Below are 27,817 nucleotides of genomic sequence, written 5' to 3'. Positions count from 1 at the left end.
GCAGGTCTAACGTGACCTTCAAAACTCCTTAGGACACGCCGATCTCCTGCGGGGCTCCCTCTCCCGTCAGACTCGGGCTGGCTGGGTCTCCCACGGCTGTCTGGATGTGTGGGGCTCGCAGTTTTGAGGCTAGAGTTGCCAAACAATGCAAAAACAGGGACAAAAAGCAAATCGCGAAGCCTCATGCTTTACCACAATGGGCTGATGAATGAAGTCGCGGAAGAACGGTTCGGTTCTTGCCCTTTTAAAATTCCAGTGCAGCACACACACACACACACCCCGCTCAGCTCTTCCCACTCCCCGCCACACTGCACCAACCGCCCTCCCCAAGTCCTGATTCATGAACCATACCACCTTTGTCTCATTTTAAACTGTGCAGACTATTTTAATCCTTCCACCCCCATCCCAGATTTCCCCCCTCCCTTCATCCGCTGTAAAGCCTTGCTGTAAGGTGCTCACTAAGTGGGAGAGCGCTTCTCCCAATTGGCTCTGGTAGGCGAGATCTCGAGAAGCCCCCTCCCCGAGACCTCCGCCTGCGTGGGTCGCTGCCCTGGACCCGGCTGCGGGAGCGGGGGAAACGCCCCTGTCGCTGTAAGGTGCTGGGCTCTTCGAAGTGCGGGCCAGGCGCCCGGGCGCCGGCGCGGGTCCTGGAGCCAGAAGGGGAAGACCTGCTACCCTCCCCCTCCTCGCCGCACCCCAGCCTCCCGGGGCCAGCCCGCCCTCCGCCCACGGCTCACGGGCGGGCCATGCGGCGGTGAACCATGTCCTCCTACGCCAAGAACGGGACCGCGGACGGGCCGCACTCTCCCACCTCGCAGGTACCGCCTCCTCTTCCTCCCCCCACCCCCCGGCGGCCCAAGAGCGCCCCGCCTTCGTGCCGCGCGCTTGGGGCCCCCAGTCCCGGAGTCGGCGGCCGGCGCTCCCCTACCTCTCCTCCGCGTCCCGTTCTCCGCCGGTTCCTCCTCTTTCTCCTTCTCCTCGCCTTCCTCCTCCTTACCGTCGTCCACTTCTCTGCGCTCGGCCTCCCGGAGCCGCAGCCTCACAAGCCGATGCCGGGGACCCGGACCCCGCACCCTGAGAGTCTTTGTTAATGGATGTGGTGGGTGCTCGCGGGCTGATCGTGTCGGGCATCCTTTCAGTTGTCCAAGCTTAGCGTGGATGGGTGGGGGTGGGGACTGTATTTGGGGGTCGTGGAGGAGACTCGGTGCGCGCTCCGGGGGACCCTAGGACTCTAGCCGGGGGTGGTCTCCTCCGCTCTCCTCCTCACTGGCTTCTCTCTGGCACCGTGTGTCGAGTTCAGGTAGCCCGAGGCACCACGACCCGGAGGAGCAGGTTGAAAAGATCTGATGGCAGCACCACCTCGACCAGCTTCATCCTCAGACAGGTAGGAGGACCGACGTGGGGAGGAGCCGGGGAGAGCTGGGTAAGCAGGGGGCCGAGCGCGCGGCGCGGGGGTCCCGGAGCCCAGCGTGGCCCGCACGTGTGGGAGCGGCGGGTGCGGTGCGGCGCGCGTCTCCTCCGAACCCCGGCTGGCGCTCGGGCGGCGTCCCTCGCGAGCCCTCTGCTCCCGAAGTCTGTGGGTCCAGGCGCCTCCGCGCCGCCGCGGGAAGTGAGTTTGTATACGCCGGTGTCGGCGCGCGAGTCGGCAGGGACTTGGCTAAGGTCAGGGACCTTGAATTTAAGAGCTGGAAATCTTTCTGGTTGCACCTTAGATGCGTGGGGAAACATCTTTAAGTTTCGTAACTCATCGCTGAGTAACTCGAGTTTCGGGGGCTGGGGGACCTGGTTTGAGACGGACTGACGGGTTTCTTCTGTTTTGTTCTATTTTGCGTTTTCTCTCTCTCCGGGTCTTGGGAGAGATCTCCGAGTTCTGGTCAAGAGAAAGACACTTTGAGCGGAAAGTTTGGTCTTACTTGGGGACAGTGGTTCGCTTAATTTGGGAAAGACTACTGGATCTGGTTAAATAGAAATAAGCGAAGGCTCGTACTCAGCCCCCTCCATCCTCGGGTCTAGGTGCTATCACACTTGGTGTTTGTTTTCTTCTGCATGGTGCCTTGTTTGTGTTCAAGATTGCCTGTTATGCTGAATACTTAGGTGCCTTTCATCTCGACACAGGAAATTGGTCCTCAGTTTTCTTACTGTCCATGTGCTGTAAATGGAACCACCCCTAGCTGCTGGGTTCTAGAGAGAGAATGCAAAAGCGAGTCACCTTGACCCCTCTTTGGAACAGAAGCTTTGGAGGTGTGGGTGTTAGAGGTGAGCTGGCAGAACCTTGGTCATCGCACGAAGAAGCTTTTATCCCAGGTTTCTCTGTGGACTGCTGGAGTGACCTTGGGAAGTTCTTTTTCCTCGAGGTCACCCAGAGTATTGTGTAATGTATTTATAAGCTATGATGGCATCCGTGATGTGTTTCTTTAGTGATTATCATCAATGTAAACATTATCAACAACTTACGGGCGTTAGACACAAAATTGGACCCAGAGCTCTCCTAAAAGTCCCACAGAGCATATTTAGATAATATTTATTATGCAGAATTTTGTCTTCTGCAGAAACAGAAATTATTACTCCTTAATTCAGTGAGCATTAGCATTTGCATTATTAAAATAAATATATTTTGGGTTCATTCTCAAAGTGCATTCTATGCCCTTTGCAGTGCTTAGGTTATTTACCTATTTGATAAGGGAAAGGCATTGTTCATCTTTAAAAAGTAACTTGAGTTATGCAAATATTTGGAGTCCTTATTTTGTAGTTGGGGGTGTTTATTTTGTAGGTGTTAATTTTTGGTAGTGACTTTTTGGTTGCACATTCTTGGAAATACTAATTATACAGCAGTGCATTCTACGAGCCATTTGACTAAAGCTTTTGAGTTCCTCTGCCCCATCACATCACTAATACTTTAGTCTTTAAAACACAGATAAAACAATCAATATTCTTTCTAATATTCTTGTTGCCTAAATTTATGCCAATAAACGATTAAGTGAAATAATGTTCTTGCAAAGTGTGCTGCTATATACTGGTTTAAAAATTAAAAAAGTATTGCAGGCTAAATAATTCTGGCAGTGGTTGAAAACAATACAGATTTTTAGAACAAATATATTTCATAAGTCCTTCTGAAACTGGGATTCGTTGGCTTAATAAAATGGTCTAATTTAAACTCAGGAGTTAGTTTTAATTGTGTTATTTATACAATCGTCCTGATTTTCTGCACAAAAATGATAATTTTTGCAAGCACTTTACCTCTCAGTAAGTATTCTTACGATTAAATGTGATTTCATTTAAGTGACATAATACAAACTTCTATAATGGCTACTGTAAAAATAACTGAGGGATTCATATTTCTTTGACCAGAGTTGAAAAATGATTGCAAGTGGAATTTGACAGTATCTTATGAAATAAAACTGAACAGTTTTTATTCAAATGATGAAAATATTTTTTAAAGGACAACAGCTGTTCATGATAATAGAGCCTCATATTTGTAGAATGACTAGGGATAATTAATAATTGAATTCTTGATACTTTGGAGCAATGGAATTCCTTGGCGACATTTCACAGTCATTGCAATGCCTTCACACATGAAGAAGAGAGTGGGAACACCACTAGAAATAATGCTGCTCATTTCTCTGTCATTTATAAATTTATGGAGGAAAAGCCATAATTTAAAAAAATTGATGTGTCTTAGTTGGAGAAAACTGGGCTGGTGGTGGAGGACAGAGGGCAATCGGCAATCTCACCCAATAATTCAAAAGTTCTTTGAGCTGGTAAAAAATGTTAGTGTTTGTGTGAGCGTGCACACATATGTGCATGCACACACACATATGTGTGCACACATGTGAGCTGGCCTGAAAGGAAGGAGACTGAGAAAGAGCCTGCCTCCACTTTGAAGGGCTGCCCTCTCAGTCCCTCAGGCAAGCTTGACCTTATTTTCTGGTCTACTCGATTGCTGGCTGCCACAATTTAGGAGGGATATGGAGGTTTTGGAAAGAATCCAGGGAACAACTAAATGGTTTCTTTGAGGAAAGGTGAGAAGATTAAGTACTTTGCTGCTGAGAGGAGAGAAAGCTAGGGGTGACCCAATAATAATCTTCCAAGTGTACCCAGAGGCACACACTGGAAATGTGATGTGTGTTCTCAGTCTTCATTGAGGATGCAACTCAAGAACTGGCTAGAATCAGAAGAGGAATGATGTTTTACAGTAAGACTTTCCTAAGACTGTTGTTGTAATTGGAAATGTTTTCTGAGGGAGGCTGTAGAATTTTCTTCCAGATCACTTCTGATAGGTTATTTTTTTATGCAATTTTATTGAGATACAATCAATAATGTACAATCATAAGTATACAATCAGTTGTTTATAGTATCATCACCACAATCAAACTTTGAGCATTTTCATTACTCCAAAAAATAAAACAAAAATTAAAAAGGAACATCCAAAACATCCCATTCCCCTCCTCTCCCTAATGTTCATTTACTTTTTTAAATACAGTTTAATTGAGATATATTCACACACCCTACAGTCATCCACAGTGTACAATCAGTTATTCACAGCACCATCATACAGTTGTATGTTCATCACCAGAATCAATTTTTGAATCTTTTCCTTACTCCAAAATAAAAATAAAAGCAAAAAAAAAGAACACCTAAATCTTTCCATCCCCTCCTTCCCACCCTATTCTTCATCTAAACTTTGTCCCCATTTTCTCACTCATCTGAGGTTATTTTTGATAGGCTATTTTTGAATGGATTATTTATTCATGTTTTACATTTTGGAAACACTTATTAAGCATTTACTGTGTGCCCAGCACTGCTAGATGCTCTGTGGGAGGAATGAAAAGATGAATAAGACAGTCTCTGAACTCAAAGGATTTTGAGCTAGTCATGGAGACAGAGATGTATGCAAATAATACAGCGTAAACAAGATATGAGGGGCTGGGCAAGATGCAGATGTGGGCTGAGAATTGAAATACCCATGGGGATCACTGCACATGCAATTTGTGTCCTCTCCCCACCCGGGTTATTAGAGAAAACCTCATCACCGTGGGATTTGTTTGTTAACCTCTCCAAGTTAAGTCTGCTCTTATGAACACTGGAAAGTCTTAACATGGCCTAGCCTCTCTCTCTATCTGCTTTCCAACCTCATCTATTTTTTTTTCATTAAAAAAATTATTTCAAAATTTCCTAAAATCTGTATCCACCAAGCAACAACTCCTCCTTCCCCCTTCTCCCTCTCCCCTGGTAACCTCTAATCTACTTTCTGTTTCTATGAATTTGCAATTTGTAGATATTTCCTATAAGTGAAATCATTCAGTATTTGTCCTTATGTGCCCTGCTTATTTCACCCAATATGATGTCTTCAGGTTTTATCCATGTTGTAGCATATATTAAAACTTCATTCCTTTTTACAGCTCATTTTTGTTTCCTAGGCTGCTCAAGCAGATACCAGGAAATGGGTTGAGTTAAAAAATGGGAATTGATTCACTCACGGTTTGAGGCTGTGAAAAAGTTCAAATCAAGGATCATCAAGGCAATGCTTTCTTCCCGAAGACTGGTGTTCTGGGTCTGGCTGCCGGTGACCTTGGTCCTTAGCTCGTCACATGGCAAGGCACGTGGTGGTGTCTCCTGGTCTTTCCCTCCTCTATCGGTTCTGTTAATGTTCAGCTTCTGGCTGTTCCCTCTGGCTTTCTCTCTGTCTGAATTTCACTCAGTTTATAAAGAACTCCAGTACTAGGATTAAGTCCCATCCTGATTGAGGTGGGCTACACCTTAACTCAAGTAACCTCATCAAAATGTTCTACTTACAATGGGTTCACAGCCACAGGAATAGATTAAATTTAAGAACATGTTTTTCTGGGTACATAGCTTCAAACCACTACACAGATGAATAATATTCCACTGTGTGTATTTACCACGTTTTGCTTATTCATATTCATCTGTTGATTTTCTACCTTTTGGCTATTGTGAGTAATGTTGCTATAAGCCTTGGTGTACAAGTATCTGAGTCCCTGTTTTCATTTCTTTGGATTTATACCTAGGAGTGGAATTGCTTATCATAGATAGATAGATAGATAGATAGATAGATAGATAGATAGAGTGATTCTATATTTAACTTCTGCCATTCAGCTTTCCACAGTCACTGTACCATTTTACATTTCCACCAGCAATGTATGAGGTTTCAGATTTCTCTGTATCCTCTCCAACACTTATTTTCTGTGTTTTTGTTAATCGCCAACCTTGTGGGTGTGAAGTTATGAGGACAGCAAAGTCTTACACAGCCTGGCCTCTACCTGCTTTCCAGCCTCATCATGAGCCATGATCTCTTAGCTCTGGCCGTGTAACCTGAGCATACCACCCTCCCTCCTGCCATAGGCCCTTTGCTCGCCCCCTGCCTAATTTTCCTTCAGACTGAAGTTCAGTCTTCACTTCCTCAGGGAGGTCTTGTCTGCCTTCCCTGATGAAGTCAGTGTCCCAGTCGGGGCTCCTGGAGTGCCTTGTGCCAGTTCTCAATAGAATTGCCACTGTTATAATAGAACGTGAACTTAGAGTTCTCTGTTAATGACTGTCTTGCCAGCCAGATGATAAGTTCCATGAAGGCAGGGACATGTCCGTGTTAGGTCTCCTTGGTGTCCTCAGTGTTTAGCATACTGCCTAGGGCACACAGATGTTCAGTAAATATTTATTTGCGTGAATGAAGGAGTAGAGGGTTGGAGGACTTTACCCCAAGACAGTAGGCAGAATTAGCTTGATACATTTTAGACATGAAGTTCTGCTCCAATATACTTTAAAAATTTTTTTATTGTAAAATATAACACATACAGAAAGGTGTTAATTTACGATGTACAGCTCAACAAGCAGTTATACAGGTAATTTCAAAAATCGTTATGGGTTACAGTTCCACAGTTTCAGTTCTTTCCTTATGCAATATAGGGTACGTACAGAAAGGTGGAGACTTTCAAAGCACAATTCAACAAGTAGCTATAGAGCAAATTGCGAAGAATGTTACAGGCTACAGTTCGACCATGTCATTTACCTCCTTCCAGCTATTCCATCTCCCCAGCATCTAAGAATGTGTATATTTATATTAAGATTCAGTATCCAAAGATCTTCGTTAAATCTTATCTTGTTTGTTGCTACTCCTTACTCTCATTTAATCTCTTTCTCCATCTTTAGGGGTGTCGTGTCTAGGCAGTGAGCACCCTAACTTGTTCATACTGAAAGGAGGTGTCGACAGTATTGGGAAGGGGGCCGCATCTGATTGCTGTTCTTAAAGAGGCTGTTGCCTCTGGGTTTTAGGACTTGTCTGGAATAGGAACACTCTGGTGGATTTAAGTTTCTGAGAGATAAAACTTAGTGAGTGAATCTTTTATAGAATCTCAGGTAGGGACCTAGGTATGTGGGGACAACTTTTGATAAGGGCATGGCTTCCTGTGGCCACTCAGGATGTCTAGCTGGTCTGCTCCAATATTATACCTTTTATTTCAGTTATCTTTTGGCCCTTAACAAACTACTCCAAAATTTAGTGGCTTAAAATAACAACAGTTTATTATTTCTCATGATTTTGTGGGCCGACCAGACAGTTCTGATTCATGTGATGTTAGCTGGGCACAGGAATGGCTGGAAGGTCCAAAATAGCCTCATTCCTGTGCTTGGCAGTTGGTGCTGGCTGCTGGCTGAGAACTCAACTAGAGCTGTTGGCAGGGGGCTCGGGTTTTTGTTTTTTTTTTTTACTTTTTATTTTGAAATAATTTCAAAATTACAGAACAGTTGCAAAAATAATATGGAAACAATATATAGAACTCTAACATACCCCCACCAAAATACCCAGATTTACCAACTATTAGCATTTTGCCAAATTTGTTATATCATTTTATCTATTTATCTATCATCTGTCTAATCATTTCTAACACTTGAGAGTAGGCGGCATGCAACACACTCCTTTAACACTTAACACTTCCATATACATTTTCTGAGAACAAGGATACTTACTTATGTAAACACCCCATATACAGCTATCAAGTTCAAGAAATTTAACGTTGATGTAAAGCATACAGTCAATATTCCAATTTTTTTCAGTTGTCCAAATAACATCTGACATTTTCTCCTCCATTGTTAGGTATGGTACAGGATCATGTATTGCATTTAATTGTCTTTGTCTCTTTAGTCTCTCATTAAAAATCTTGAGGCAACATATACAACATAAAATTTCCCATTTCAACCACTTCCAAGCTTACAATTCAGTGGCATTAATCACATTCAAAATGTGCTATCATCACCACCATTTATTACCAAACTTTCCCTTCACTCCAAAGAGAAACCTGTACCATTTAAGCATTAACACTCCCCTCCCCCATCCCTGATAACCTGTAGTCTACTCTCCGTCTCTGTGAATTTGCATGTTCTAGTTATTTCATATAAGTAGAATCATAATGTCTGTCCTTTCATGTCTGGCTTATTTCACTCAACATGATGTCTTCAAGGTTCATCCATGTTGTAGCATGTATCAGAACTTCATTCCTTTTCATGGCTTAATAATATTCTATTGTCTGTATACCTTACATTTTGTTTATCCATTCATCTGATGATGACACTTGGGTTGCTTCCATTTTTGGCTATTGTTAATAATGTTACTATGAACATTGATGTACAAGAGTATCTGTTTGAGTCCCTGTTTTCAGTTCTTTTTGGGTATATACCTAGAAATGGGATTGCCAGGTCATGTGGTAGTTCTGTGTTTAATGTTTTGAGGAACTGCCAAACTTTTCCACAGTGGATGTACCATTTTACATTCTCACTAATAATGTAGGAGGGTCCCTATTTCTTTGCACTTGCCAGTGCTTATTTTGCATTTTTAAAATTAGCAGCCATTCTTTTGGGTGTGAAATGGTACCTCATTGTGGTTTTGATTTCCATTTCCCTGATGGCTAATGATGTTGAGCATCTTTTCATGTGCTTGTTGGCCATTTGTATATCTTCTTTGGAGAAATGCCTGAGTCCTTTGCCCAATTTTTACTTGGACTGGTTGTCTTTTGTTATTGAGTTGTAGGAGTTCTGTATATATTCTGAATATTAAACCTTTATCAGATATATGGTTTCCCAATATTTAGGGGGCTAAGCTTTTCTTCACATGGGCCTCTTAGCATGGTTGATTGAAATTCCTCATGGCATGGTGGCTGGGTTCCAAGAAGAACCATACCAAGAAGTAAAAGCAGAAGCTGCACATCTCCTTAAGTCTAGTCTTGAAAGTGTCATGGCATCACCTCCACTGCAATCTCTTGGTCAAAGCAGGTCACAGGGCCAGCCCAATTTGAAGGGGAGAGGAAATAGACTATCTTTTGATGGGGTACAGCAAGGCAAAGTCACATTGCAAAAGAGCATGTGGAATGGAAGATATTGTTGCACCTATGTTTGGAATCATCTACCTGAGATTAAGGAATCTTTTTTTTTTAGTATGTTAATCAGATGATCATTTTAATAACTCAGTGAGCCTACACTGTATTCGTAGATCTAAAACATATTCAGGTACTAAACTGATACTGTAATAAAACAAGTTGGGAAAAGATTCTTTGATATAATTTGAGCACTGACTATAGACACATTCTGTGATGGAATGGGAATTCATCAACAGAAGGTATATGCTTTGTGCATAGCTCTAAAAATAATCATATGGCTAGAATCATATATATATGCAAAATCTGTCCATATACCTCGAATCACAGAATTTTAGAACAGGAAGAGATAACAGAGAGAAAGTACTTCAGTCCCTTACTTCCAGGTGAATAAAACACATGCCCAAGGCCATAAGGCCTTTCCAAGGTCACATGGATAGATAATGGTGGAACTGAGACAAGGAACCCTGTCTCAGACTAGAGTTTTTCCACCACAACACGTTTTGTCCCCCCCAATAAGACAGACACACAAGCACACTGAGGTGTGGACACATGAAAGGACATATGGAATTCATTTCATTTAGACGCTGGAAATGTTCTTAATCTAAATGATTGTTGTTAAGAACAAAGCATCAAATGGAGAGTCTAGTGACGAATTTCTTCCAAAGTCCATCAAGCGTAGTTCATGGTTCATGTAGGATTATATTATTATATATATGTATATATATGTGTGTAAATTCCTTGCTAGTCTTTGTATCAGTCAGGGTCTTGCCAGGAAACAAAACTACTTACATTTTTATAAGCAAGGGACTTTAATGTAGAGAGATGGTTAAACAGGTGAAGAGAGAGCTGAGAAGCCAACACCGGAAGTTAGCAACAGCAGGAAGCCACTTCTTCCTCTAGGCTAGAAGGACAAGGTGGGGAAACTTACTGGATCCCAGGAGCCAGAATTACCTGGCAGGTAGTTGAACCACTGGGATCTGTTTGGTGGAAACAAGAGCCGCAGAGGGGTTGCAGCCTTTGCCAAAGAAGCCACTTGAGGTGGGGAGAATGGGGAGAAGTAGCCTGACTTCCCCCTTCTCCTGCTCTCCAGTCTCCTGCCAGTGTGCCATGTTGGCTGGACCCAGCCAGAAGCCAGCTGCTGTGGGAGCCTGGGAAACAGCCGGCAGGCCTTGGCCGCTCTGAGACAGAGAGCAGAGCAGTGGAAGGGGAGGATGGGTTGGAGGAAGCAAGCCCAGGACTGGCACAACCATTATTATATTTTAGCTGCACAGAAGACTGTAACGAGTCATTTTCATCAGCTAATTTGGAAGTTGTTACTCTATCTGTAAGTAGAACTCCTTTGCAAAATGGTGTAAGCCAGTTACAAGGAACTTTAAGGAAGAGTTCACACCTATTACCTTCCCGAGTTTTCTGTAGAGTGTTATCTTCCCAACTAGAGACCTGATAGAGCAAGAAAGAACTCGCTTCTTTTGGCAAAATGTGCTTAGTTCTTGCTCTTGTCTTGAGTAAATTGAATTTAATTTAGGTAGCTCCTGATTCAGAAATATAATTATTGGACATCCAACCAGTTAACCATTCATTTTTACTTATCTCTGAGTGTACTTTTGGCACACAGAGTTCTCTAAATTCCTTTAATTTGGGGAATAAAGAGAGAACTATTTATCCTTCAGCTTAGGATGGTAGGATTTTATTGAAACTTAGATAAATATTTTTGGAGTTTTTTCTTAATTTGGTAACATATCTAATACAGAAAAAGTCCCATTTTAACCAATTTTAAATGTGCACTTCTATGGTATTAATTACATTCACAGTGTTTTGCTACTATCACCACCATCCATTATCATGACTTTTTCATGACCCCAAACAGAAACTCTGTATCTATTAAGTAAAACTCCTTATGGCTCCCTTGCCTGGCCCCTGATAACTTCTAACTACTTTATATCTCTATGAATTTGCTTGTTTGAAAGTTAGGTAAATTTGATTAAATTCTAATCTTTCTAGAAAATTATAGGACACTGTGTGGAAACGTAAGCCGAACATGGCCTTGGCTTTGCTTTGGCTTGCTCGCCTTACTTGCTCCTCATGCTACCCCTGATAGTGTCAGAGGGCAGATACTTCTTCATTGAGGAAAACAGCAAGGCCAGAGCTGAAGAGAACGGAGACAGAACTCATGGTGTAAATTGTAGGAACTAAGTATCTCCACTCCTGGTGAGTCCACTGTCTAGTGTGTTTCGCTGGGCCAGGCAAATCTGGTTCTGACCCAACTTTCCTGACTGTGGTCGTGGCATGGCCCAAGCTCATCTTCTTCATCAGAGTTTGGCTCTTTCTTGGTCTCATTTCTGGAGCCCAGGCTTAGAACAAAGCATTAGTCCTGACCCAAGCTTGCGGGCTTGCAACTCACCCACATGCACTGCAGCCTCCAGGAAGTGCTCCCAGACGTGGAGGGAGTTGGGGTGCAGGCCACATTCTGCTCTGCGGCTCTCTGTGCTTGGCCTCTACATACTGCTGCAGCAACATTTTGGAGCAGAGTCCTTCCTAGAAGAGTGCCACTCCACTCTACTTGCTCTCCCTTCTCCAGAACTTCCTTCCCAACAGGAGTGTATGTGCCTACAGGGGGTTACAGGCCTCGGAAACATTGATCCCCCGAGCCCGTCCTTCAGGGCAGTGTGGCCTGGTGTAGGCAGAGCCCCTGGATGGCTTTGCTTCCATTTAATCCCATGTGGGCCATGGCACGAAAGAACTTGTGGAGCCCTGCCATAACCATCCCAGATCACACGCACTGTCTATAATCTCTCTCCAAATTAGAATACATCAAATGAGAAGGTTTCAAGAAGATCTGGGCTGTTCTCCCCAGCAAGCTCCTATAAAACCATGTTCTGATATAGGCAGTTGTTACCGTCCTGCCTTTACATAGTTACTTGTTCTTCATGAACCAGGAAAATCATGCGGTAGAATACAGTACCCTTCATTCTAGAAGAGTGTAAGTTATGAACCTGACTATATAAAAACATAATTGGAATTTTAGGTGGATTTAACCTTGTGAACTGGGGGCTAGGATGAGAGAGAGGAGCTGGAATTGGTGAAAAGGCAAAATTATAGATTCATCTTAGCATGGTTTCATTGCTTTCAAGTAACAATAATGATAAGCTGTGTGCTATGGCAACCTGCTGGCAGAAATAGATAAAGCCAATATATTATCAGCACTTAGTTTGAATATAAATAATGCTTTGGAATTTCTTGAAGATAGTTCTCATTTAATAACTAGAGTAAACATTCCCCTTTGTAAACTTTCCTGTTTTCTTGATCATATTCTTTCTTAACATACACATAAACATCTGAATCTGAATGAATGGCATTCAGCATTTGTACTTCATGTGCTGAAAGTGTTAAAAAGATAGGGGCTGTAAAACTTTTGCACAGCTACTGAATCTTTCTGATAATTTAACTGTAATCATTTGGATGGCAAACCATGTCTCTTATTTCTCATTTATGTTGTTTTTGTTGGTGGAGGAATCTTTCTCTTGGGTTGCTGTTTAATTGTTGTAGGAGTATTTTTTTTTTAACTTTTTAAATTCAATTTTATTGAGATACATTCACATACCACACAGTCATCCAAAGTGCACAATCAGTTGACCACAGCACCATCACACATAGCTGTGCATTCACCACCCAGTCCACCTCTCAAACATTTTCCCTGTGCCAGAAAAAGTGAAAACGAGAATAAAAAAATTGAAGTAAAAAAGAACACCCAAATCATCCCCCCCACCCCCACCCCACCCTCCATTCAGTTTCTTGTCCCCATTTTTCTACTCATCCATCCATACCCCGGACAAAGGGAGTATGATCCACAAGGCCTTCACAACCACACTGCCACCCCCTGTAAGCCACACTGCAACACAATCGTTTTCAAGAGTCAAGGCCACTGGGCTGCAGTCTGACAGCCCCAAGCACTTACCTCTAGCTACTCCAACGTACCAAAACCTAAAAAGGGTTATCCATATAGTGCACAAGAATGCCCACCACAGTGACCTCTTGGCTCCACCTGGAATCTCTCAGCCACTGAAACTTCATTTCGCATCCCCCTTCTGCCAAGAAGATGTTCTCAATCCCACGATGTCAGGTCCAGACTTATCCCCAGGAGCCATATCCCGTGTTGCCAGGGGGATTTACACTCCTGGGAGTCAGGTCCCAGGTAGGGGGGAGGGCAGTGAGTTCACCCGCCTAGTTGGCTTAGTTAGGGAGAGAGAGAGAGGGCCACATCTGAGCAACAAAGAGGTGGAATAATATTGGTTTTGAGAGCAAATATTTTGTAAATGTAAACTTCAAAAGAACCTGCAATTTTCTGGGTTGTCAGAATCACTAGAAATGTGATTCTTTTTTTGTCAGTGTGTCTGTATATGATGATAATGTTTTAAAACTCTTTGCGGAAAAAATTTGCTATTTCTTTTTTAATACATGGAAAGGCCAGGAGTAATGAAATGCGTAGTAACTTATGCAAATGAATTTATCATTCCTTCCACTCTGTTCTCAGATGGCCCAGTGCTATTGCTTGCAACTCAAATGCTGGTATTTGTGGGTGTGTTGAGCAGAGAAGGGGAAGGCATTCTTTCTTTCAGGAATTCGGGGGCTGTGTTCTGTTATCACCATAATCTAATTTTAGAACATTTCATCACCTCACAAAGAAATCCTGTACCCATTAGCAGTCATCCCCTATCCCTTACCCCATCCCCCAGCCTTAGGCAACCATTAATTTACTCTGTTCCTATCGATTTGCCTGTTCTGGACATTTCATATAAACAGAATTATGCAATATGTGGTCTTTGGTGATTGGCTTCAGATTTTTTCACCAAGAAATTCTCCATGCCAGCCACAGGGTTTCCAGTTGTAGCCCTTGATCTAAGTTTGCAGAAGCTGACCTGCATATGGAAATGTATTTGCCTTTCCTTAAGCCTGTGTCTGAGATAGTGTTTCAAGTTGAGTTGAGTGGGGTGGATCATATCTATACTTATTTTGGAGCTGCAGTCTCAGGTCAGAAAGCTGAATGTTGCTGGGCCAAAACAGTTTGACCTGCAAGGAAATCCAAACCCCTGACCTTGGCTTTCTTGTCAACAGATTTGAACTAAACCAAGTGGCTCCCAGCTGTCTATGGGGGTTGGGGGTCGGGGGTGGAGGGTGGTAGTGGGAGGGTGGGGGGGTGATGATGGGTGGGGGGTGGGGATGGTGGTTTATATAATGGAATGCGATCTATTGAATTAGAGGAAAGTGTCTGAGCAAAATAAGTGGTTGTTGCCATCATTCTCAATAATTTTTAATGATAGAAATGTTTCAGGTACTTACAATTCCAAATGCTTTTATTTTTATCTAGATATCAGTAATCACTCAGCTTTAGTAGTTATATTTCTTCTTTGAGAGAAACAATTAAGGAGAAGGCAGAGTGCTTGAGTCCCAAGCCCAGTGCAAAATTTATGGGAATTATTGGGTGTATAAAGCTGTACTCTTTATGTGGCAGGTGCTGCTCAATTATATTTGAGCACCTCCCTGGGGGACAAAAGTCAATTATCAACACACTAGTGTGGGAGAGAAATAGGTCAGCTGCAAACATTCTCTGCTGAATCTGAAAGCTTGAGGGGCGATTCGCTTCTGGGGTAATTTTTGTTCTTTTGGTCTCTGTGTGATGCACTCTGGTAGGGAAGGTTGATTTTTACCTGTAGTATTGGCTGTGATATTCATTTACTTTAACACAATGTAAATATTTCTTTTGACCACATAAAATGAAAATTAAACCAAACAATATCTTTTTAAAAATGATGTCAAATCTACATTGTAAGAGTAATGTGCACCATGGGTTTTATTATCATTATCACTGTTTCTGCATTAGTAGAACTGCTCAGGGTTTTCACTAACCCACCAAAACACAAATTTCATATTTTCAAGTATTTTATTTAACTAATGTTCATATATAAGAAGAGTAAAGAGTATTAATTTTAAAAAAGGTATAGGGACTTCGGTGTTTTTTTTTAAAAAATGGGTGTGACCCATTATTAAAAAGACAGTCCAGTCAGGCAAAAGTTAAATATATCCAATTTATAAGTACACTAAAAACATCCACCGTTATCCATGCCTCCCACCCCAGTTTGGTCTGCTTTAAAGCAATAGTAACAGCAACAAAAAACAGACTGTGGAGTGCTTCACCAAACTGGCTTCTGGAGTTGAAAAGAATCAGTAAGAGCTGTGGAAACCGACTGGGACCCTTGGTGGGGGTGAGAGGTTAGGTGTGGGAGGGCAGACAGGCCATGGTGGTTCCCTGCCTCAAAATATTTGTTTTACACTGCCTGATTGCTTTTCTTTTTCATTACTCTCTGAAATATTAAAAGTCTCAAGATGATTTGTGTTAATGAGCAGCCTATTTAAAAAATATAAATGTTCCCAGGATTCTTAAAAGGCTATATTCATTCATACATTATTATAACTTCATTTTATTGATTACAAATATGCTCATTTTTGCTATCTTAAAAAATCTCACAAGTGGGACAGTTATGAAAGGTGTAACATATACGCGATGGGAGTACTAGAAAGAGAAGAAAGACAAAGGAACAGAAGAAGTATTTAAAGTAATAATTCCAAGAGTATTGACAGACACCAAACCACGGATCCTGGAAATACAGAGAACACAAAGCAGGATAAATATTAAAAAAACCTATATCAAAGCATGTCATATTCAATCTGCAGAAAATCAAAGACAAAGAGAAATTATGGTAAGAACCCCGGGTAGGGGTGAGGGGTAACTAACATACAGAGGACAAGGATAATAATTATATAGGATGTCTCTTCAGAAAGCCTGCAAGAAAGAAGAGTGAAATGAAATATTTAAATGTTGAAAGAAAAAAAAAAAAAACCTAGAATTCTGTATCCAATGAAATTATCTTTAAAAAATGATGGAGAAATAAAGACTTTCTCAGACAAGCAAAAATTGTGGGAATTTGTCACTAGTAAACCTGCCCTGCAAGAAATATTAAAAGAATTAAAATAAGTTCCTCAAAGAGAAGGAAAATTATATAGGTTAGAAACTTGGGTCTGTATAAAGAAAGTAAGAGTGTTCAAATAGGAATAAGTGATGGTAAAATAAAATGATTTATTTTTCCTATTCTTATCTAAAAGATATTAGTTTGTTCAAAATAATAATCAACCATATATTGTGATAATAGCTTAGAAATTAGTGAAATGTATGACAGCAATGTTATAAGGGAGAGAGGGAGGAATTGAGAAAACTCTATTATGTTATAAGGTACCTGCACTACCTGTGAAGCATACAGCGTTATTTTAAAGTGATTAGATTAGTTGCAATTGTATATTGCAAACTCTAGGGCAACCACTAAAGGATTAAGAAAAAAAGAATAATTGTGATGTTAGGAGAGAAAACAGAATAATATCAAATGCTAAATTAAAACCAGAACAGTGGAAGACAAAAAAAAAAAAAAAAAAAAAAGAAAAGAAAAGAAACAAATGACAAGGACAATTAATAGAAAAAAGTTACAAATATGGTAGATATTAATCCAACTCTATCATAATCAATAAATGTAAATGACCTAAATACATCAGTGAAAAGAAAGAGACTATCAAAGTGGATAAAACAAGAAGACCCAACTATATGCTGTCTACAAGAAACACACTTTATATACAAAGACACAGATAGATTTAAAGTAAAGGGATGGAAAACCCATACAACTGTAGAACACAGAGTGAACCCTAACGTAAACAGTGGGCTAAAGTTAATAGCATAATTCTAATATTGTTTCATAAATTATGGCAAAGGTACCACACAAATGCAAAATGTTAATCATAAGGAAAACTGTGTACATGAGAGGGGATATATGGAAACTCTGTACTTTCTGCATGATGATTCTATAAACCTACAACTGCTCTAAATAAAAGAAGTTAATAAAAAAAAAGTAAAGGGATGGAGGGTCCACACCAATTGAGATGACAGAATAAGATGCTTCAGGGCTCTGTCCCCCCATAGACACTTTGAACAATCAGCAAGAGCTGGCAGAAACATCTTCAAAGCTCCAGAAAACAGTAAAAGGACTGTAATCACAGGGGAGCACCTAATGAAGAAAAAGGCTACTAAAAAGTGGTAGCTTGTGGCACTCTGGCTGGCCCCTTCCTCACTCCTTACCAGCTTGGTGAGGATCCCTGGTTCTGTTTCTGGAGGGAGCAGAGTAACCCTTGTGTACATACTAGACCCGTGAGTGTTTTCCTCAGTCTGTCTGGTGGTGGCCTGAGAAACTTGCTGTCCCAGGACTTGCCCTGCATGTAGAAGGCACCTCATGGAACTCTCCTGCAATACACTGTGGGAGAACAATCAAGCGGCTGCCTGGGGAGAGGGATCATGGCTATAGGACATACAGTGCAATGCCTGGAATCATGAGGAAATTGTTCTTAAGGAAGAGGGAAAATTCCTATCTGTGTAAGCAGGGGAATTCCCAGGGCACCTTGCGCATGTCCAAGACAAGACTCCTGTGCAGAAAGGATCAGGACAGCCTCCTGGAGCTGTTGTCTAACCTGATTGTTTGGCTAAGCCCTGGAGAGCACTCGCACAGGTCAATCTGCAAAGACTGGGAAAGGAATTTTCTTTTATTCTTCCTTTTTTTTTGTTAGATCTTGGTATTCAAGGAAAGCTCTGACATAATACTAGTTGGATACAAGCCTAAAGAACAGATGTCTCAGAGTCTGAATTCCAGTGATAACATATTAAAATATCAAAATGTCCAGGTTTCAGCAAAAGATTACAAAACATGCAAAGAAAGAAGACCTGATGGCCCAGGCAAAGGAGAAAATTAAAGCATTAGAAACCATCAATGAGGAGGACCAGACATGAGACATACCAGACAAAACATTAAAAAAAAAATGTTCCTAAATATACTCAAAGAGCTAAAGGAAAACATGGACAAAGAAGTAAAAGATATCAGGAAAATGAGAGATGAACACAAAGAGAATACCAATAGAGAGACAGAAATTAGGAAAAGGAGCCCAACCTTGCTAAAGCCCACAGTAACAGAAATTAAAAATTCCCTAGTGAGATTCAACAGCAGATTAGAGCTAGTAGAAGAAAGAATAAATGAACTTGAAGATAAGACAATTGAAATCATCCAGTCTGAGAAGCAGAAGGAAGAAAGAATGAAGAAAAGTGAACAGAGCATGAGGAATTTTTGGGATACCATCAAGTGTACCAATATACCGAATATAGGAGTCCCAGAAGGAGAAGAAAGAGAGAAAAGTGCAGGGAGAACATTAAAAGGAATAATGGCTGAAAACATTTTTCATTAAAAAAATTTTAGTGAAAAATATGAATATACACACCCAAGATGCTCAACCAACTCCAAACAGGGTAAACCCAAATAGAACCATGCCACGACAGTTTATAATCAAGCCGTCCATTGCCAAAGATGAAGAGAGAATTCTGAAAGCTGCAAGAGAGAAACAATGTGTCACATACAAGGGAGCTTCAATAAGATTGTGTCAATTTCTCGTCAGAAACAATGGAGGCAAGAGGGCAGTGAGATGACATATTTCAAGTACTGGAAGCAAAAAATTGCCAACCAAAATTTCTATGTCTGGCGAAACTTCTTTCAAAAATGAGGATGAGATTAAGACTTTCTCAGAGAAACAAATGCTGAGGGAGTTCACCACTAGATCAGCCCTACAAGAGATGCTAAAAAGAGTTCTTCAGAATGAAAGGAAAGGACAAGATACAATAGATTGAAGCCATTGAAGAAATAAAGATCTCCTCTGAGGGTAATGACATGGGTAAATATAAATGCCAGTACTATAGTATTTTTGGTTTGTAACTCCAATTTTTACTTCCTACAGGATCTAAAAGGCAAATACATAAATTGTAATGAGAAATCAGTGGTTTTGGATTCATAATGTATAAACATAATTTGTGAGAAGAACTCCATAAAGGTGGGGGGGCAGAAGGTATAGGAACATAGTTTGGGTATACTATTGAAGTTAAGTTGGTATCAAGGCAAACAATATTGTTACAGATTTAGGGTGTTAAATTTAAGCCCCCTGGTAACTACAAAGAAAATACTGGAAAATATGGAAGCTCATCGAAACAGAAATTAGAGTACAGGTTACCAGGGGCAGTGGGCAGGAGGAATGGGGAGTTAATGTGTACCAGGTATAGAATCTCTGTTTCGGGAGATAGAAAAGTTTTAGTAATGGAAGGTAGTGAGGGTACTATAATAAAGTAAAGGTGATTAATCCCACTGAACAGTTTGCTTGGGAGTGGTTGAAATGGGAAAGTTTATGTTGTATATATGTTCCTACAATTAAAAAAAAAAAAAAAAACAGCAGAAGAAAGAGTAAAGAGACAATGACAATGAAAGGCAACACATGATCCTGGATGGGATCTAACAAGGGAGGAGAAAAGGCTTAAAAGGAGATTACTAGTACATATGAAGGAATTAAAATATAGACTGTAAGCTTTATATCATTGTTAAATTTCTTAAACCTGATAACTGCACTTAACGTGAATTCATAACTGAGTATCTTTGTTCTTAGGAAATGCACATGGCACTATTAAGTATTCAGGGAGTATGATATATACAACCGACATTCAAGTGTTCAGAAAACGTATTGATAAACAGATAGACAGACAGATAGACAGATGGATAAAGAAATGGATGTATTGATTGATGAATGATTGATAGAATGATATGGAAATGTGGCAAAATGTTAAAATTTGCAGTTCTGGATATCTGGGGGAATGGGGCGATGTTGGAGTATGGGGTTTGTATTATTTTTGTAACAGTCCTGTAAGTTTGAAAGTATTTCAAAATAAAAATTTTAAAATTAAGAAATGAAGTTAAGGGTTGGAGAACTTATAAAACTAATCAAAAGCCAGAGTAGCCATATAAATTTCAGAACAAGCAGATTTCAGAGCAAGGAAAATTATCATGGAAAGAGAGAGGCATTACATAATGAAAAAACCCACAACAACAAAGCAGACGACTCCCAAACAAAAATCCCATCTTCTCTGGATCTCATTGCCCTTTCAAGCCAGTGTCCTTTCTTTTTTTCCCCATCACAAAAGTTGTCTCCTTTGCCTCTGCTACTTCCATTACAGCTCTACACTTACTCAAACTTGGACTCAACGCCTGCTTTCTTCCCTCCACTCCCTCAATCATGACATTGCTTCTCCTTGAAGTGGTGTCCCCCTTTCTGTCTGGTACTCTTTCTATCTGTCAAAACCCATCTTGAACCTTCTCCTCCATGAAGCTATCTAGCATGGCACCAGGTCTCATCCTAAGGCATTCCCCTGACATTCTGTTTTGACTGTTCTCGTGGCACTTCTTAAATTCTCCTCTGTGAAACTGAATGTTCCCATGTCCACAGCCTGTGGGTCTACATTAACATTATCATTAATGTATCATGAAGCAATATCAATGTTCATAATCCATGCTCTGCTTGTTCATCTTTCCCTCTAGCAGACATAGGCTCCCGACACCTTGCCTCCTTGCTCACTATTTCGGTGAGTTCAGGGCCTGCTCACGGTCTTCAGCCACACCCCTTGTTGATGTCTGCTTCTCACAAGCCTTTCGAATGAGGCATATCCTCCTGCATTTTCTGTTACCATCGTCTGTGATAATGCCACTTCCTTGTTTAAGATGCTGTTTCTCAGCGAAACCTGCGAGGTACCAAACATCACGATACTTCTCAGGCCGTATGAAGACCTGCCATATTCCAGACTTCCTCAACTCCGGGTCACAGTCTGTCCTTTGGCCTTAGAGGGGCACTTCGTGTGCCCTGTATCTTGCAGATTCCTTGTGAAGCCAGCTTCTTTAGTTTCTGCCTGCAGTTCTCTCTCTGTAGGATTACACTGGGGAACAGACATCATTCCTCCTTTGCCCTAGGATTGTACACAAAACTTGCTTTGAGCAGTGACTTTCCCATCTATGCCTGTCGACCTCTGCAATTTGACATAGACGCAGACAAACTTTGAATCTCCCTTTAGGCTCAAATGTGACAACCTTGTAATAATTTATGTTTTTTTCTTTACTTTCGTTTAATGCATTTGCAGCTTTTTGGAGGGGAGGATGGAGGAAGTAAGACAATCATGAGGCAGTTTGGGAGTTAGTGCAGGCTTGGGAAGGTAATGGAGGACGTTGGAACAAAACGTGGGCCCTGGGTACCTGGGCAGATTGACAGTGGCTTGTGGGTGATGATTTCAGCAAGGGAGGTGGATGAAGATCAAACTTAGTCTACTCCAAACATTGTTCTGGAACTGTATTTCTTAAGAATCTTTCAGTTGCAAACAAACAAAAACGCCATGCCAATTGCCTAAAGCAAAATATGGAATTTATTGGCTCATGCAAGTATGAAGTTCAGAGGTAGGTCTAGTTTCAGGTGTGGTTTGTTCTAGAAGTTCATGCCTTTGAGGAGAGGGGCTGCTGCTTCTCCCTTTCTCTGCAATTGTATCTCTGCTTGCTGACTTAGCCTCAGTCTGGTGTCTGTCATGATTGTAGAAATGGCTACAGTGGTACAGGGTCTCCCATTTATCTACTCCCCTATTCAGAGGAGGAGGTAGCCTCTCTTATGGCAGGTCCAGCAGAAAAAAAGAGAAGGCTTTTTTCATAGACTTGCCCTTCCCTCTCGCTCACCCCCAGCATGTTTCTTGAATCTTATTGGCCTGGGCTCATGATACCACATTTGTGGCCAGAGGGGCTGGCTTAAGCCCATAACTGGTCATTCTTCCTGATGCGATAGGGGTCAGCCCCACCTAGGCTGCCCAGCTGAGGATGGGGAGGACCCGTTCCATAAGGGAATTTGGGAGCTAGTGGTGGGTGGAGGGAGAAATGGATGCTGCAGAAGCAGTTAGCCAGGTGGTCACTCAAGAAAGGCGCCTCCCGTGGCCCCAGGCAAGATTGTGGGAAGGCCTTCTTTCTCTTGTTCTGCCTTCAACTTGTACCCATGCTTTATCCACACCACTGGTAAAATAGGATTCTTTAGACCAATATGGGGGCCTAACTCTCTGTTGTGAGTCTTTTTTTTTTTTTAAATGAGAAAATATGTATCAAGTTTTAAATAACTGACTAAACAATGAATAGTTCTGAGACACCATGCAAGTATTAATACAGGTAACTATCCTGTATTAATATTTCTCAGAGCCTCTGTTTTCCCATCTGCAAAAGAGGCTGAGAGCAGGGTGGACTTGGTGTCCTCTGAGGTCCCTTCAGGCTCTAGTATTACAGGACTCTATGCCTGTGTCTGCAGATATGTGTAAATGAATGGTGAACACATTCATTTTAGTAGAAAACACTAACCTAGTTTTTGCTGAAAGCCTATGTCACCACTTGGCTGCTGAGATATACTCATAAAACAGAGAATCATTAAATATCAAATATTGTTGAAAATTTTAGATGAGAAAATTCTTTCTAGAGTGTTGCAAAGAGATGATGTGGGGAAGTTTATAGGAGGAAAGATAATTTGGGTATGGAATTTATAACTCTGTCAAGCAGATGAATGCTGCATGAAAGGATGTGCAGAGAAGAGAGTGGGTTGTTAAGAATGAAGTATTTGTGAAATGTGGTGAGATGGGTCTCAGATATGCATCCTGGAAGCTATTAAGGGGAAGTCTGCTGCAGTATAGTTCCTGCTTTTATGATTATTTCAGCCACCAGGAAGAGCAAGTAGCTAATGGGGTTTTAAATCTATAATAAAGAATAACAAAAGTTGCCATATGGAAACTTTGCTGAAGGTGAGTGGAACCGCAAGATTGATTCTTGATTCTTGTCGTTTGAAAACAGCATTAGGAACTCTCAGTACTGTCTTTCCTGCTTAACTCTGGTTTCTCAGGGGCATGATATTTTTCATACATAGTTCAGCATGGCTTCTAAATTTTCAGTATAACAAGGTAAGAATTCATGTTTTTCAGTGACATTAATTATTTAATAAGTAGACTCTGGTGAATATTTTTACAATAACAGACCTCGTGTTTTCAAGTTGCCTGGGTCAGCTGGTGCATTTGACTACTTTACTTCTCATTGTTCTTCCAGTTAATGGCACATGATTCTTATCATTATATAAAAATATATTTAGATCTTGCCTCGTTCTGGAAATTACTTTAGTTAGCTTGTTTGATAGCACAAATGAGTGAAATGAATTAAAGAAATATAAGGATAGGATAGTGCATGGAGTATATGACATGTGTGCCAATGAAATCTTATTCCCTTGGTGGTGGGGGCCTCAAATTTGACTCTGAACTTTCTAGAAAATGCTTAAAGAGGAGGACAAGATCATTTACAAGATCTGCAGTATCCAAAGATAAAAGTAAACATGTTGTTCAGGATACTACAAATATTTCCCACCCAGAGACTAGAGAGAAATTTCTCTCATGTTCTCATAGAGTTGACATTTGTGTATGATAGTAAAATATATCCTGAAGTGACACCCTGTAATCCTAGGGTTGATTATTATAATGTCCTTCAATATATGGGTAATGTCCCTTATCATGCCGGAGCACATTTCAATAGAAGCAATTATATGGGAACTATTGCTATGTGGTCCACAAGTGTCTGTGAGTCTCAACCTTGGCTGCACATTAGAGTCTCCGGGGAAGTATGTAGCAATCCCCATGCCAAGGCTGTACCCCAGCTTTATTAAATCATGATATCTAGGGGTATCAGAATTTTTCAAAGCTCTCCATGTGATAGATGTGGTTCTCTGGGGGAAGATTTTAGAGTGGCTGTTTTCGACTGGGATATATTAGTTAGGATAGGTTATCTGACACCGCAGTAATAAATACTTCCCTCCCCCAACAACAAGAGCAGTAACAACAACAGCAAAAGGTTTATTTTGCACTCACACTACATGTGTCTCCTGGGTTAGCTGGGGGCTTGCTTGCTGTTGTTCTCACTCCAGTAGAGCAGCCACCATCTGGAACATTACTGGTTGCTGTAGAAGAAGGAATGAGAGCCATGCTGAATCCTATAGTGGCTCTTGAAGTTCAACCTGGGTATAGGCTAATCTGTAATACTGAAACCAACAGTTGCAATGTGAATATTGCCATGGCACAGACCAGAGGTCAGTTCAGGGTGGGTAGATGGCTCTATTCCAAGAGACTGGAGGTCTCTGGACCCAGGATGGACTCTGCTGTTCTCAACAGGTAGACTCCATCCTTGGGTCCATGGTGGCTGTTACAGTCTTCACCAGTTTTTAAGCAGCTCAATGAGAAAAGAGGAGGATAAGGAGCTTCATTTTTAAGGAAATGACACAGAAGTTAAATGTATTCTGCTCACAGCCTATTGACCTGAACTCTGTTCTAAGGCTACATCTAGCTTCAAAGAAGACTGAGATGTGGTCTCCAGCTTAGCAGCCATACAAAGGCTAAAAATAGGGGTTGCTCTATTTCTGAAAGGAAGAAGGAGAGAAAGGGATATTGGGGCCAGTTAGCAGACTCTTCCTCATGGCAGTAGTGGTTTTCAAAGTTTGAATGTTGCACAGAGACCCTTTCTTCAAATGCAGTTGCAACTGGGATTCCTGGAAAGCAACGCATTTGGAGATGTTTTGATTGAGGGGGAATATAAGGGGGTGTACCTGGACCACTCTCCAAGTGTGCTCCTTATGCAGCAGTCCTGGAGGTACCTTCAGGAGACTTGAGGGCTCCGTGGGGCACAGCATGAAAATCATTGATGTTGGCGAAATGATGTAGGTGATGGTTTGCATATGCTTTAGATCATCCTCCAAAGAGATTGTTCCTCACCGAAGAGCTTTGGAATGATACTGAATGATGAAATCGGATAATCTTTCTGGTCAGTTCTATCTCTGAAAGCTGTCTCAAATCTGTCCACTTCTCTCCATCTCTCCTGCCACTGCCCTGGTTCCTAATCGTCTCTCTTCTGGACTACTGAAAGAGTTTTCTTGCTTCCATTCAGTACCAGATCCATTCTCCACACAGCTGCTGTTGATAGCTCTTTAAAAAGAAATCAGATTATGTCACTCCTCTGCTTAAAAACTTTCAATGGATTTCTAGTGTGTTTAAAATAAAATCCATATTCCTTGTTGTGGCCAATAAGGTTCTGTAATAATCTAACTCCTGCCTAATTCTCTTATTTCATCTTCTTCAACTCTCTGACTCATTGTTCTCTCACATCTCACTTTCTTTATGTCCTTTGATTTAGCCAAGATTAATCCTGCCTCAGGGCCTTTGGACATACTGTTCTGTCCTCCCAGAATACTCTTTCCCCAGCTCTTTAGATGCCTGGCTCCCCCTCATTCTTCCCATTTCAGCCCAAACATCATCTTTTTAGAGAGACTTCCCCTGGCTGCTGTAAGGCTGCCCTTTACTTGCTCTCACATTGCATCACTATCAGAAATTATCTTATTTATGTAGTTCTTTTTAAGCTTATTCATTCCTGTTTTTTTTTACTGGAATGTAAATTCCAAAAAGGCAGAGAACTTGTATATTCTTGTCTTGGCTGCATTCCAGGTGAACAAAATAGGCATCTGGCATATAATAAGTGTTTAATAAATATTGATTGGTAAATAAATAGAATGAGAGTGATTCTGAGATTTGGTAGCTGGGAAAGAATCTGGGAAAGACCTAGTCTTTGCTGTCAGTTAAGTGAGGAATTGTGCTGAGGATAGAACTGATATTCTTCTTTAAGAATTGAGGGATCTAAGAACATGTTCTTGAAAAGAAGCTTGATCCAAGGACTGAGGATCTTCTCAGAGAGTAGTTTGGAGTTTACTTGGCAACTTGCAAATAGATGTTTGTGGACCCCTAGTTTCAGGTCCTAAGGCATAGTGGCAGTGATTTTGTCTCGGAAAAAAATTAAAAGCACCTTAGCCCCAACCATAGCATGTCTGGCTTTGAGCAATTTGCTTCTTGATCTACTTTCCAAAAAGATCTTATGACAAAATGCCTACCCCAGGCATTAAATTAGGTGATTTGGATGTCAGGGATATTAGCTATAAATTGGTCAAATGCTCCTGAGCAAATGCACACTCTTACTTGGATGCCCCAAGTAAATCCTTTGGGCACCCCATTCTGGATTAGCCTCAGGACAGTTTCTGTGCTGGTAGAAGGCATCTAAGACGTCTCTTGGTCAGCACAGACTTTGGCCTCAGGCTCTGAATCACTTTGTGGCTGAAGTTTTGGTCTGTTGCTGGAATTAGATGTCTGAGTTCCTGCAAATGAGATTGTTTCCGTCCCAGACTTCCTGGGGGAGGCAGCAGGACTTATTGGACTCTGAAATTTGAGTTAGAGTTAGGGAAAGGCTAAGATGGGTGTCTGTGTGCATGGCTGAGGGGTTATGTTAGTGGGTGTCAAGGGATGAGCTGGCAGTTTGACTAGCCCTGAGGGGAGGCTCTAGATCAATCAAGCGAGAGGTCACACATGGGAAAACGAGCAAGGACAGGTGTAAGCAAACACTGGCTCCTCTCTTGCATCTATCAGCCAGGGCTCCGCCTGGAATGCGGCCCCTCCCTCTGCTTTTTCTGGTGAACTCCTACTCGTTTTCTTCACAATTGCATAAATGTCACAGCCTCTGTGAGGTCTTCTCCAACACCCCCAGGCAGAATTAGTTTCTTCCTCCCCTAGTGCATTGTACATTTAGAGCACTTCTCACATTGTTTGGAAATGATATGTTTATAGGTCTGTCCCATTGATAATGAACCCCTCAAAGCCTGGGGCTGTATCTTAATTTTCTTCAGAGAGGCAGTGCAGCAGAGCTGTTGATAGAATCAGCTGTGGAATAAGGAGAAATCTAGTACAGTCCAAGCTCTATCACTTTCTATTCATGTGACCCTGGGTAAGTAAAAGTGTTCTGGAGTTCAGTTTCCTCACCTGTAAAATGGGGATAACAATACCTGCCTCATGGATGTGACAATTTGAAAAAAAAAATGAGATAGTTTGTGTATATGTTGGATGAAAATTATTTTATTTAAAACCAGAACCTACTGTAGCAATTCTGCTTTTTAAGCAGGGAAGTAGTCATAATTTGTATGTAAGTACTGCTGCCTTCCATTTTAAGAGACTGGTGGGGAAGGGAGAAACTAAAGGTTGAAATTTCAGAGGCTCTGCCAGTTTCTCTGTACTTCTAAAGGGGAATGTTCCATTGTGATGATGCTAATATTTGGTGATGTTGATAGGATAGAGGTGATGGTGGTGGTGGTGGAGTTGGTGGTGGTGGAGGTGGTTGTGGTGGAGGTGGTAGAGGTGGAGGAGGTGGAGGTGGTGTTGTTGGAGGTGGTAGTAGAGGTGGTGGTGGTGGAGGTGGTGGTGGAGGTGGTGCTGGTGGAGGTGGTGGTGATAATGGTGGTGGTGGTGGAGTTGGTGGAGGTGGAGTTGGTAGAGGTGGAGGTGGTGTTGTTGGAGGTGGTGGTGGTGCATGTAGTGGTGTTGGAGATGGTAGAAGTGGAGGTTGTGGTGG

General features: G+C 41.5%; 1 protein-coding gene across 2 annotated transcripts in view; it reads left to right on the top strand.

The window, feature by feature from the left end:
* Positions 1-464: 464 nt before the first annotated feature.
* Positions 465-27,817, top strand: part of CACNB4 (calcium voltage-gated channel auxiliary subunit beta 4) — a 244,929-nt gene continuing 217,576 nt past the window's right edge. Inside the window, exons 1-2 of one of the 2 annotated variants that reach the window (XM_037850526.1) lie at positions 465-818; positions 1,301-1,384. In XM_037850526.1, the coding sequence (XP_037706454.1) occupies positions 762-818; positions 1,301-1,384 (141 nt within the window). In that variant the 5' untranslated portion in view covers positions 465-761. The other variant, XM_037850528.1, reaches the window with a different exon arrangement.

This window comes from Choloepus didactylus, chromosome 9 (assembly GCF_015220235.1).
Source record: "Choloepus didactylus isolate mChoDid1 chromosome 9, mChoDid1.pri, whole genome shotgun sequence".
Taxonomy (NCBI): domain Eukaryota; kingdom Metazoa; phylum Chordata; class Mammalia; order Pilosa; family Megalonychidae; genus Choloepus; species Choloepus didactylus.
The sequence above is the reverse complement of the archived record's forward strand: the minus strand, read 5'-3'. Positions and strand labels throughout refer to the sequence as shown.